The 13,442-nt window shown below is 42.0% G+C and overlaps 1 protein-coding gene across 1 annotated transcript in view; it reads left to right on the forward strand.

Moving 5' to 3' along the window:
• The window catches only part of Oga (O-GlcNAcase), a 36,901-nt gene that overhangs the window by 11,910 nt on the left and 11,549 nt on the right, over nucleotides 1-13,442 (forward strand). Inside the window, exons 7-13 of the mRNA XM_052184798.1 lie at nucleotides 349-447; nucleotides 2,903-3,187; nucleotides 4,707-4,865; nucleotides 6,703-7,316; nucleotides 8,445-8,619; nucleotides 11,947-12,032; nucleotides 13,001-13,105. Of these exons, the coding sequence (XP_052040758.1) occupies nucleotides 349-447; nucleotides 2,903-3,187; nucleotides 4,707-4,865; nucleotides 6,703-7,316; nucleotides 8,445-8,619; nucleotides 11,947-12,032; nucleotides 13,001-13,105 (1,523 nt within the window). The remainder of the gene's footprint in view (nucleotides 1-348; nucleotides 448-2,902; nucleotides 3,188-4,706; nucleotides 4,866-6,702; nucleotides 7,317-8,444; nucleotides 8,620-11,946; nucleotides 12,033-13,000; nucleotides 13,106-13,442) is intronic.

A 13,442-nucleotide genomic window follows, 5' to 3' on the forward strand; every position in this document is an offset into this window, starting at 1 on the left:
CAGGTCAAGGCTGTTGTGGCTACTTACAGACCCTGTTCCCCAAATAAAAGAAAAAAATTGTCTCCATATAACAAAGGCTGGTTTGTGACATTGGTATGTTGAACCTAGACCGGCCTAATGGAAACTTGGGTCTAGCACTCTGGATTTGAGTTTACAGGCAGGCACACCACCTGGTTTGAATGTCTGATTGTATGAACTATCATAGGTAACATCTGCTTAAGGTTACTTTTATGTATGATACGAGCCCTTTATTGTTTGAATAAAAATAATATAGACTTTGTAAGCATTTTCCCCAGTTGCAAATGAGCACTTCAGTCCTGACCTATTTTTCTTCCCTTCTATACTCAGAATACTGTGGCACTTTCTGTTATCCAAATGTATCTCAGTCTCCTTACTTGAGGACTGTGGGTGAAAAGCTGCTCCCTGGAATTGAGGTGCTTTGGACAGGTAAGTCCTAAAGAATCTATAGTAAAACGTCCATTTCCAGGGCTTAGAGAATCTGGTCTCTCTTTATTGGGTGAAAACAAAAGTATTATCTTTTGAGACTGGGTCTTGTATATTCCAGGCCTAGAATTTGCTGTGTAGCCAAGGATGACCTTGAATTTAACAATTCTTATCTCCGAAGTACTGGGAATACAATTATATCTAATAGACCCAGTTTCTGTGGTGCCATGGATCAAACCTAGGGCATCATGTATGCTAGCAACTCTTAACCATTTATTTGTCTCACTAGACTCTTAAGAAACTTCTGTTTTATAAAATGAATAAAAGGATATGTTAGTTCAGCAAGGAAAATTGAAGCCAGCCATACTGGCATTACACCTTTAATCCTAGCATTTGGGAAGCAGAGGAAGGTGGATCTTTATAAGTTCAAGACCAATTTGGTCCACATAGTAAGTTCAGGACAGCCAGGGCTGCACAGAAGAGACTGTCTCAAAAAAAAAGAAAAAAAAAATTTTTTTTTAAAGAAGAAAAATTGAGCAGCTGGGTGAGGTGGTGTATAGTGGCTGTTCCGTGCTGGGGAGGCTGGAGTAGAAGGATCATTAGATTGAAGCCAACCTTACAAATAAATAACTGAAGAGAAGGGAGGCAGGGAAGATGAGATACAGCTTAGTGCAGCCCATCAGCTTAACTACATGTGGAACCCTGGGTTTAATCTCTGTTGCTTCAAAAACCAGGTGGGTGGAGAGAGGAGCTTTGAAAGTGCATACATCAAGAAAAAAAGCTGCTTATGTATTTTAATTTTTTTATTGCTTGGTTTCTGTAAGTGGCATATGTGTGTAGTTGCATGTGTTATTGTGGTATACATGTGGAGGTGAGGGTACAACTTCTGAAGCCATTCTCTCCTTTCACCCTGTGGGTCCTAGGATCAAATGTAAGGTCACTGAGCATCATGATGGCAGGCTCCTCAGCACCAGCTGAGCGGGCGCCACCCCCTGGCTGTATTTACATTTTTCATTACACTTATGAGAGAGACTGTGTGTGTGTGGGGGGCTCCATTTTCCAACCCCTGCTCTAGGATGTGTGTGTAAGTTAGAGAACACTTTGTGGGAACTGAGACCATCGCCACGAGGGTACTGGCAGTAGCATTCAGCTTGGTGGGCAAACACTTTTTGGTTTTTTGGATTTGGTTTTTCAAGACAGGGTTTCTCTGTGAAGCCCTGGTTGTCCTGGAACTCACTCTGTAGACCAGGCTGGCCTTGAACTCAGAAATCCTCCTGCCTCTGCCTCCCAGAGTGCTGGGATTACAGGCGTGCGCCACCACCACCTGGCTGGCAAACACTTTTATATACTGAGCCATACTACTAACCTTTCCCAGCTCTCATTTCATCTCTTTACAGGTTTTAATTTTATGTAATGTTTGAACTCTTGGCTTCATGTATACCACATGCCAGAAGAGGGCATCAGTTCCCTTTGTAGGTGGTTGTGAGCCACCATGTAGTTGCCGGGAATTGAACTCAGGACCTCTAGAAGAGAACCCGGTGTTCTTTTTTTTTTCTTTTTTTTGGTTTTTCAAGACAGTTTCTCTGTGTAGCCCTGGCCATCCTGGAACTCACTCTGTAGACCAGGCTGGCCTCGAACTCAGAAATCCACCTGCCTCTGTCTCCCAAGTGCTGGGATTACAGGCGTGTGCCACCACGCCCGGCTGAGAACCCGGTGTTCTTAACCACTGAACCATCTCACCAGCTCCTTGTCTTTTTTTCTTTGCTTTTTTAAAATTATGGTTGTTTGGTGGTGGGGTGTTTGTGTGCGTGAGCTCTCATGCAGAGGACAGCTTGTGGGACTTCTTGCTTTTCCGTCTACCCTGTAGGTCATAGAGACTGAACTTAGGTTGTCAAACTTGCCTTCGAAGATGTATTTATTTTTATGTTTATTGTGAGAGGGACACACAGCCTCTCTCATAAGTGTAATGAAAAATGTAAATACAGCCAGGGGGCGGCGCCTGCTCAGCTGGTGCTGAGGAGCCTGCCACCAAGCTCAGTGACCTTACATTTGATCCTAGGACCCACAGGGTGGAGAGAATGGCATCAGAAGTTGTACCCTCACCCCCACATGTATGTATACCATGATAATACACGCTTACACACATATGCCACTTACAGAAACCAAGCATTAAAAAATTAAAATACATAAGCAGCTTTTTTTCTTCATGTACGTGTGCATGTATGTGCATCTACTGCATGCTTGTGTGCCCATGGAGGTTAGGAGGGGTAGATTTCCCTGAATTGGAGTTAGGGATGCCTGTGAATTACCGTGTGGGTGCTTGGAATCTAACCCATGTTCTCTGTAAGAGTGACAAATGCTCTTAACCACCCAACCTTCTCTTCAGCCCTGTTATAGTATATTTTAAGAACCATGTAGAAAGTTTCGTAAATAAGTTCTTTTAATAAATTATTTCTAGGTCCAAAAGTTGTTTCAAAAGAAATTCCAGTAGAATCTATTGAAGAAGTTTCTAAGATCATTAAAAGAGCTCCAGTGATCTGGGATAACATCCATGCTAATGATTATGATCAGAAGAGGCTGTTCCTGGGTCCCTACAAAGGAAGATCCACAGAGCTCATCCCAAGGCTAAAGGGAGTACTGACTAATCCAAATTGTGAATTTGAAGCTAACTATGTTGCCATCCACACCCTTGCCACTTGGTACAAGTCTAACATGAATGGAGTGAGGAAGGATGTGGTGATGAGTAAGTACCTGTGGTTGGTGGTGGACTGGGGCCTGCTGTATGACTGTTCCTTGGTCTCACAGTACAGCTTTTGTTACAATGTGTCTTCATTTCTCTTACTTAGATATATTACAGGAAAAGAGTGAGTGGTCTTGCACATGTTAGTTTTTTGCAAAGTCCCTAATAGAGTTATAAGTGAGAATGTTGGCTGTTTATTGACTTGCATTCAGTGATATTGTGTGACAGGTGCTTCTTCCTGGATATTAAGTAGAAATAATTAAGTGTACCACTTTTGAAAAAACAATCTTAAGTTTGGGAATACGTGCAGGTATTTGTAGTGTCTGTCATGCTGTGATGCCTGTCTGCAGTATAGTAGTAGGAACAGTGATAACTTGCAGTGTTGATAAACAGCTGGACAGGTGTTGCTACATATGGGCTCAGTGGAAAATACTGGTCATAAACACTTTGAAGTTAGAGCAGGCAAGAGATCCTCAGGGTAAAAGATGCCAGCTATGCGAGCCAGCAACCTGAAACTCAATGTCTGGAATCTACATAATGGAAGGAAAGGAGGAACTCCACAATGTTGTTCTCTGGTCTGTGTGTGCCAAGGCATCCGTGCCCACAGACATGGGGTACACATACCGATGAACAACAATTTAAAAATGTAGTTAGTCTGAAGCATGCTAACATGACATTTGGGATAGGGGTGTTTTCTGTCATCACGAATGGTGCATGTGTGTAGCTGTAGTCTGTGCCCTTGCAAGTTGTCATTGAAGTGAGGCCTTTTATGGTTTGGTCATTGCTGTTTCACTCCAGTAAAAGACACAATTAGGAGTATAATCTGCATATCCTACGTATCATCGACGTCATGATAACACTTACATAATAGGTGCTAGATTAGCCAAACTCAGCTATGTTCCATGCTAGACTGGAGTTTGTAAATGTCTAGTCTGATGTAGTGGTGCACGTCTTTAGTCCCAGCACACAGAAACAGAGGCAGGCGGATGTCTGAGGCGGATGACCAGGCTGGCCTTGAACTCAGAAATCTGCCTGCCTTTGCCTCCCAGAGTGCTGGGATTTCAGGTGTGCGCCACCACCACCCGGCTAGGTTTTTTGTTTTGTTTGTTTGTTTGTTTGTTTGTTTGTTTTAATGCAAAGGTTAGTGTAATGTTTTTATTTAACCTTGCCGTCTCTTTATTGGTATTTGTGAACATGTTATTTTAGTTGGAACCTTGAGCAAGTAAGTGACTTTCTAGATGGTTATTGGAGGATCTGGTATTTGTGGGGGTTTTGTTTTGTTTTGTTTTTTGTTTTTTTCGAGACAGGGTTTCTCTGTAGCCCTGGTGTCCTGGAACTCACTCTGTAGCCCAGGCTGGCCTCGAAGGTATTTGTGTTTTATATTTGAGGATTTATTTATTTATTTATTTATTTATTTATTTATTTATGCTGCTTTGAGCATACTACAAGTGAAACTTAGGCATACATCTTCATTTATGAGGAGGTTTCTAATAAAAACTATTTTTGTGTTTTCCCCCCACAGCTGACAGTGAAGACAGTACTGTATCAATACAGATAAAGTTAGAAAATGAAGGCAGTGACGAAGACATTGAGACTGATGTGCTCTATAGCCCGCAGATGGCTTTAAAGCTGGCTTTAACTGAGTGGCTGCAGGAGTTTGGTGTACCTCATCAGTACAGCAGTGAGTGGGTTGTGGGGGCAGGCTGGGATGAGGTTAGAGTCATGGTTTGTTTTATGTTTTATTTTGGGTTTTCTATTCATGTTTGTGTATATGCCTTTGTATGTGTGTATGAATGGTCATGCAAATGCACATTTGCTGTGTATACAGGTGCCAGAGGGTCAGCCTTAGCCTTGGGTGTCATTCCTCAGAAACTGTCCACCTGGGACTTTCCTTTTTGATAAAGTTTCATGGAACCCAGATTGGCCTCTAATTTAACATGGAACCCAACAAGCTTGAACTTTTGTTTTGCAACAGGGTCTCTCTAACTCAGCAGATTCACTTGCCTCTACTTCTTGAGTTCTTGAAATATAGACCTGTTTTTTGGAATATAGGATTTTTTTTTTTTTTTAAGCTGGTGTGTAGCCCAGGCTGGCTTAGAACTTGGTGTGTAGCCACAGGTGTCCTGGAGTCCTTCCTACTCCTGCCTTGCCTCCCCAGTGCTGGGCTTTTAGGAATGTATTACCATGGTCAGATCTTTAAAAAAAACTTAGCCAGGCAGTAGTGGCACATGCCTTTGATTCTAGTACTTGGGAGGCAGAGGCAGGTAAACTTCTGAGTTCGAGGCCATCCTGGTCTACAGAGTGAGTTCCAGGGAAGCCAGGGCTACACAGAGAAACCCTGTCTCAGAAAATAACAAAAAACAAAATAAAAACAAAAAATGTTTTAATTTGTATTGTTCTTGTGTACACGTGTACACTATGTGTATGCAGTGCCGGGAAGCGAGAGGGGTGTGAGAGGGGTGCAAGAGCCTTTGGCATTGGAGTTACAGATCGTTCTAAGCTTTCACGTGGTTGTTGGGAACTGAATCTTGGTTTTGTAGATGAACAGCCAGTGGTTTGTTGTTGTTGTTGTTTTAAAGATTTATTTATTTTATGTATATGAGTACACCATTGCTCTCTTCAGACACACCAGAAGAGGGCATCAGATCCCATTACAGATGGTTGTGAGCTACCATGTGGTTGCTGGGAATTGAGCTTAGTACCTCTGGAAGAACAGTCGGTGCTCTTTTTGAGGCAAGGTTTTATTGTATGTCTGGCCTACAACAGCTTCTGCTTCAGCTGTCTGTATGCTGGGAGGGACAGGTGTTTGCACTAGGCCCTCCCTGCATAAGTTATTAAGCTCTGATGGCTCAGTAGCTAAGAGCACTCCTGCTCTTGCAGAGGGCCTGGATTCAGTTCCCTACACATGCCAGCTCACAACCATCTGTAACTTCAGTTTGAGGACATCTTCTGGATACACAGACAAACAGACACACACACACTCTTTAGGTATTGGATCCCCCTGGAGTTACAGTTACATGTAGTTGTCAGAGCTCCCTGATATGGGTGCTGGGAACCGAACTCAAGTTCTCTGCAAACACAGTACACACACTTTTATTTGGAGACAGGGTATCATATTGTAGCTTTGGCTATCCTGGAGACTAACTATAGGTTAACCTTGAACTCAGGGAGATTCTGTGCCTGCCTCCTGAGTGTTGGTATTAATAGCATGCGCCACCATGCTTGTCTACAGATTACAAAAATGTGCCATCATGTCCTCTTTTTAAACAATTTTTAATTAAGTGTATTGATTTATTATGTGCACACAGGCATGTACATACTATGACACAATTTTCAGAGTCAGTTCTTTTCATGTCAATCCCAGGGATCAAACTCCGTATCATGGGCTTGGTGGGGAGTGTCGTGCGCATTGGGCTGCCTTCCTGGCCTGGGGTGGAAGGCCAGCATCCTACAGTCTAGTGAAGCCAGTGGGTTGTTTCTAACCTTGATGCCTTTGCTTCCTCCTCTCCCCGTTGTAGGTAGGCAAGTTGCACACAGTGGCGCTAAGACAGGTGTAGTGGACGGGACTCCCGTAGTTGCAGCGCCCTCTTTAAATGCCACAACTGTAGTTACAACAGTTTACCAGGAGCCCATTATGAGCCAGGGAGCAGCTTTGAGTGGTGAACCCTCAGCGCTGACCAAAGAAGAAGAAAAGAAACAGCCAGATGAGGAACCCATGGATATGGTGGTAGAAAAGCAAGAAGAGCCAGAGCACAAGAATGAAAACCAAATACTAACTGAAATTGTTGAAGCAAAAATGGCAGAGGAGTTGAGACCAATGGACACTGATAAGGAGGGCGTGGCAGAGTCCAAGTCCCCAGAGATGTCCATGCAGGAAGACTGCATTCATGACGTCGCTCCTATGCAGACAGATGAGCAGACAAACAAGGAGCAGTTTGTGCCAGGTCCTAATGAAAAGCCTCTGTACACTGCAGAGCCAGTGACTCTAGAGGACCTGCAATTACTTGCTGATCTCTTCTACCTACCTTATGAGCATGGACCCAAAGGAGCACAGATGTTACGGGAATTCCAGTGGCTTCGCGCAAACAGCAGTGTTGTCAGTGTCAATTGCAAAGGGAAAGACTCTGAGAAGGTAAGTGTGCTCCTTGTCCTTCAGTGGCTTTTTGTTTTTGTTTTTGTTTTTTCAAGACAGGGCTTCTCTTTGTAGCCCTGGCCTCTTCTGGAACTCAAAGATACTTACCTACCTGCTTTCACCTTTCAAGTGGTGGCTTAAAGATGTGGACCATTTCTGCCCATCTTTAAAGTTTATTTGTATTTAAGTGCTGGTGTGTGTGTGTGTGTGTGTGTGTGTCTGTGTGTGTGTGTGTGTGTACATGCATTAATACATGTTTCCACAGAGTCATTGGGTCCCTTGGAGTTAGACTGAGAAGTGTTGTGAGCCCCCTGATGGGGTCGCTGGGTTTGAGACGGATTTCCAGCTGTCTTCCAATGCCCAGTGGTCCTATCTGCTTAGATTCCCAAGTGTTGGGATTGTGTGAGCCACCATACCTGCCACAAAGCAGCATTTCCTAAGGATGGATCAGGGATCCAGGCATTCAGTGTTGTTCTCCACTACATCACAGGCTTGACCAGCCTGGAGTATAGGAGACCCTGTCTCAAAACAACAACAACAAAAAACCCTGTCTCCCTCCCCCTCTCCAAGTTTGATTTCTTCCTTTTCTCCCCTCAGCCACATTGCTGTGAGGAAATTTTTTTCTATTTCATATGTATGGATATTTTCCTTGAATGTATGTGTGTGCACCACATTTGTGCCTAGTGACTGAGGCCAGAACAGGGCATCATCACATTCCCTGGAACTAGAGTTTATGTGTGTTAGTGAAACCTCACTATGTGTGTGCTGGGAAACAAATTTGTGAGTTCCTTACAAGAACTGCTGAACCATCTCTCCACCCTTGAGATTTTTAATTGGACATAATTGTAACTGGTATAAACTTGACCACAATTAGAATATGTTCTTTAAAATAGCGGGGGAGTTTTATACATCTGATGCTTTCACTTCCTTTGTTTGATGTTCTGGTTAGAAATGGAGGAAAGTCTGTTTTAGGTATTTGTCAGTTTGGGGAGACAAACTAATTGTTCACCTACAGTTTAAACCAGTGATTAATGTTTAAGATAAATTGTGTATACCTGATAAACAACTCAGTGTATAACTCTTACATCATTTATGAGTCATTTCATTTTTCTTTTTAATTCCGTATAGATTGAAGAATGGCGGTCACGAGCAGCCAAGTTTGAAGAGATGTGCGCACTGGTGATGGGGATGTTCACGCGGCTCTCTAACTGCGCCAACAGGACGATCCTCTATGACATGTACTCCTATGTGTGGGATATCAAGAGTATAATGTCTATGGTGAAATCTTTTGTGCAGTGGTTAGGTAGGTGCACCAGCAGTAATCTCCTCATTCATATAGATTGTCCTTTTAAAAATTATCCCACAGGGAGAAAACCACTTAGGGAATTCTCAAATTTCCATGTTTTTCAGTTCTTTGTCTAGATTTTTCTCAAAGGTGAACATAATTGAAAAACTTGAAAGCCTTAGTAATTGTATTGAGCAAAATAGTTTTTCTCCCTTGGGCTAATTTTATAATAAATATCTTGAAAATATGTTAGAAAGTACTGACTTTAACATGCTCTGACTGAATGCTTCCTGGATGGATGGAACCCTGAGTCTGACACTGATCTGATTTGGAGATAAAACTCTATGAGATGTGACTCTGTAAGCTTTCTGCTGCTTGCTGTGTCTTGATAACATTAGTGCTGTGTTGATAGAACAACTGCTGAAATTCCTCAGGGGCCTGGCCAGAGGAAGCTGTCCTCCCAGCCCTGTGCGCATGCGAGCTTTAGTAAGGAAGGCTATTCTGGTGCTACTTGGTATTACTTCCTGTGGCTGCTCTTTGTCCCTTTACCAGCTAATTGATTTTAGCACGGGATGGAAGTTACCCTATAAGCTCTGCCTCACTTAATGGACTTTTGTGTGCCTCTTTTTTTTTTCCCTTTTGGAAATTCCCAAACTTGATACAAAAGCACCAGCATGGCCAAGGTTCTCCAGGGACCTCCTTTCATTTTCAGGTTTCATGCAATGGGCGTACAGCACACAGCAGGCAGCAAAGCTAACTCCTGTGTCCATTTTCATAGTAGGCACAAAGACTGCAATGGGGTCTCATGGTCTCTAACAGAACACAGTCAGCTCCCAAGTTCTCAGATTTCTAATTCTCTGTCCACATGTCTTTGGCCTCTTAAATATTAAGAAAGAATTTCTGGGGCTAGAGAGATGGCTCAGCGGTTAGGAACACTGCCCTTCTGAAGGTCCTGAGTTCAAATCCCAGCAACCACATTGTGGCTCTCAACCATCCGTAATGAGATCTGGCGCCCTCTTTTGGAGTGTCTGAAGACAGCTACAGTGTACTTACATATAATAAATCTTGATTACTGATTTTAAAATGTAGAAAGAACTATATCTATTAGCACAGGAGCCTTAATTAGCACCTTTGAGAAAAATAGGTGCCTCTATCTTAGACATCTATTAAGGGCAGAAATCTCTTTTTTAGGTTAAAGGGGAAAACATCTCTATTGATAGTTGGATGATAGCACTTGCCTTCCAGGCTTCTCGCCAGGGAGTTACTAATCCTTTTAGGGGTTTACATTGTAAGATTCTAAGGCCCCTAGGGATTTTGAACCTGAAATTCAGACTGAGCTTGAAAATATATCACTTAAATATTATATGCTCCATTCCAGGGTTCAGTCCTCAGTATCACACCCTGCCCCCCAAATCCAAGAACTACTGAAAGTTAAATTTTATTATATCCAGTAGTGTTCATTTTTCTTCTTAAGCCATCTCTGCCATAGGCAACAGTGAGGTTCATTTCCCCAAGTTGTATAGTCTCAGCGCTTGTAGTTTTAAATAACTACCATCACACCTGTGAGGCTGTACTGATGCCCACAACAGGGAGAACATCATGACCAACTTCAGGGACTTAGGGTTAGACTCTTCTGTTTTCTTCCTTTCTCCAGTCCAGCTGGCATTCAGTCCTTTAAAGAATGTGCTATGCAGTACTTCTGATGACTAACGACTTCTATTATCTTCTTCCCCATTGTGTACAGATGGGAGAATCCTCAGCACAAGTGTCTACTACTATTGGATGGACAGCGGCAGATGTTCACAGCGCGTCATGATTAATTAGTTTAAGTTGAAAGGCTGTCTGTGAGGTAGCTCAGATAGAATAAATCTAGGGCAGTAGATAGGAACTGAAGTCACGTTTGCGCAGCGTCTCAGGCGTTAACCATGTTTTCATTTGCACAGCTCTTCCTTCGTACATGCAGCTTTTTACTGTACTAGTTGGAAGTGCTAGTTATGTTGGAGTCTCAAAGTGGAGGGTAGGGGAAATTGGCTGAATTTAAAGTTTGAGAAATATATTGGTGGTTTTTTTTTTTTATTTTACTTTTTTTTGTTTTGTGCTTTTTTTTTTTTTTTTAACTTTGTTGTCATTTTATTTCCTGTAGTGTAAATCACTGAATGGAATGGGGCAAGCTCTTGCTGTAGTTTAAATTGCGGCCCATTTCATGCTTACTTTACAAATATTACACTTTATGGGGCTTGTGTTCACTTTTTCTTTTTCTTTTTTTTCTTTTTTTGTGTGTGTGTGAGTGTATGTGTGTGCTGGGTTTTTGTTGTTTTTGTTTTTTGTTTTGTTTTTTTTAATAAATAACCCTACCCTTAAAACATAACGAACCTAGATGTGATCTTTTTAATGGGCCGAATTGTCAACAAAAATTTGGTTTGCTTTGGGACTGTCTGACTAGCACACTGTATCTTGTACTGATGAGACTGTTAACTTGAACAGGAGGTAGAAGGCTGTCTTCCAATGGAAAAGAACTATATTGCGCTGCTATATCTTGTCAGAAAACTAGGCAGGTCATTTCTATTTGGTTTCCAAACATTAGCTATTTTAGTTATAAAGTTGGCTTTATTGCCTGCCTGTGAGGTTGGCCGTCTTCAAGCCTGCCGTTTGCCGCCCGCACCCGTCACCTGTGCTGCTCTAGCAGATACTTAAAAGAAGCACACATTGTCGTGTTGTTTAAGAAAAGTGTGCTTTGAGCTTTGACAAATTAAGAATTTCATTTGGCTCTTCCTTAGTTCTCAGATCTTGTTAAATTAGTATTTTAACCGGCCATGTCTGAATTTAGATGGTTCTTGTTCACTGAAACCAAAATCTTTATTATTTCATTTTTTGTCAACAGTGTCTGCTGACCTTAAGTTTTCTGACAAGATTGACCCCTTTTCCTGTTCTGTACCCTTCCTTAAAATGTAAAATGTGACTTCAGACAGGTGTGACTCAGTTCCTTCATGGGCTGTGATAATAAAGTGTCTCATTCGTTTCAGTGTATAGTTACAAAATTTCACAATAGTTAAGCAGTTTTGATTTTGCTCTATGTAAGAAACATAGAAACTTATGTGGATAACATAATTATTCCTTCCAATAATTAAAGAGTAGAACTGATTGATTCCATTAACAGAAGGAAGGAATAGAAGTATTGAAATGCCATTATAAATTTTAAAATAATTATTATCACAGCCTTGCCTTGAAACCCTGGATTAGAACTTTTAGAGAGCTATTTCCAGTGTGTGTTAGTTTGTTGGACATTTGAGACCCCAGGAAATCCCCTTTCTCGTAACGTTCTCCGCTTGGATCTGATCTCAACAGGGTGTCGTAGTCATTCTTCAGCACAGTTCTTAATTGGAGACCAAGAACCCTGGGCCTTTAGAGGTGGTCTAGCAGGAGAGTTCCAGGTATCAATATGAATTCACAACTGAATTGACATTTTTCTTTGTTTTATGAGAAACCTTATGTTGCGCATCTGATGGCTGGAAGGATTGGTCTGCCGAAGGCTTTCTAGTCCCAAATTCAATTTAGTTACATAGCTGGATTTTAAATCAAATTTTCCTCCTCTTTCACAGTAATTTCTGAAGGAGATGCTGTCAATCCCCCGCGCCTGCGAAGCGCAGCGGCTCTAGGTCTACACTTCACATTGTTTCTTTGCAGGTCGCACAGCATTTAAATCTGCGCCCGCAATGCACAATGCGCGCATGCTTGTCTGCCATAGGAAACTCCATGAGCAAAAAAAGATGGCCAATTATGCAAGTGATTGACAAAGGGCCTAAAGGGTAGTTCCTTGGTAACTTAATAAAAAGAATATACTTAAAACAAAAACTTGTCTGCTGGTGATAGTCTGGACAAGATAGACGTGTTCTTGCTGCTGGAATTTGTTCATGGATTTTTCAGGTGCTCTACTTTTCTCCCCCCAACAGGTGCTCTGCTGCGCACAGCAAACTGAAGCGCATTGCTTTGGGGATAAAGTGTCTCCTGGACAGATAACCCTCTTCAGACCAAACCTCTCCTCCTGACATTCTGTTCTGCCATCTTGTAGAAAGATGGTTCATTTAAAATTGGTTTTAAAAACATATTTATGTCATAATTGGACTAGATTTTTTTTGTTGTTGTTGTTTTGATTATAAAATTAGATTTCTTTTAATAATGTCATTAAAGCTGTGTAAGTCAGTTTGGGTAATTTCTATTCTGAAAACACCCCTCCCCCAGGAAAGAGGTGTTATATTAGTAAAGTGTAGTATACCCCTCTTCTTTAGGTCTGCCTGCAGTAGCCAGTTAATGTTAAGTTGGTAATCTGCAGTGCACACTCATTGAAAGAAATGAGTGTCTTCTCAGCACTAATCTGTTTCCCTTTTTTTCCTTCCTACAGCGTTTGCTGCCTATTGATGGAGCAAATGATCTCTTTTTTCAACCACCCCCACTGACTCCTACCTCCAAAGTTTATACTATCAGACCTTATTTCCCTAAAGATGAGGTAAATTTTTTTGCTTATCAACTTAGTATATGATTATATGCATGTTTACGACTTCCCTTTGAACTAGATGGTTGAAGGAATTGCTTCTGTCTTAAATTACTGCTCAATTAATTTGTTTATGGGATTAGGGATCAGACTGGGCTGCCACTGAGCTTCAGGCTTGCAGTCCTCAACCTGCCTTTAAACTAACCCAAAAGCCAGGTGTGGAGCGAGGCAGGCAGGGCTCTGATTGCGAGGCCAGCTTGGTCTACACAGTGTGTTCCAGGCCATCCAAGCCTACAGGGTGAGGCTGTCTCAGAAGATATGGCTGGGTTTGGTTCATGGTTTCAGTTTATGG

The sequence above is a fragment of the Apodemus sylvaticus genome, chromosome 1, assembly GCF_947179515.1.
Source record: "Apodemus sylvaticus chromosome 1, mApoSyl1.1, whole genome shotgun sequence".
NCBI lineage: Eukaryota > Metazoa > Chordata > Mammalia > Rodentia > Muridae > Apodemus > Apodemus sylvaticus.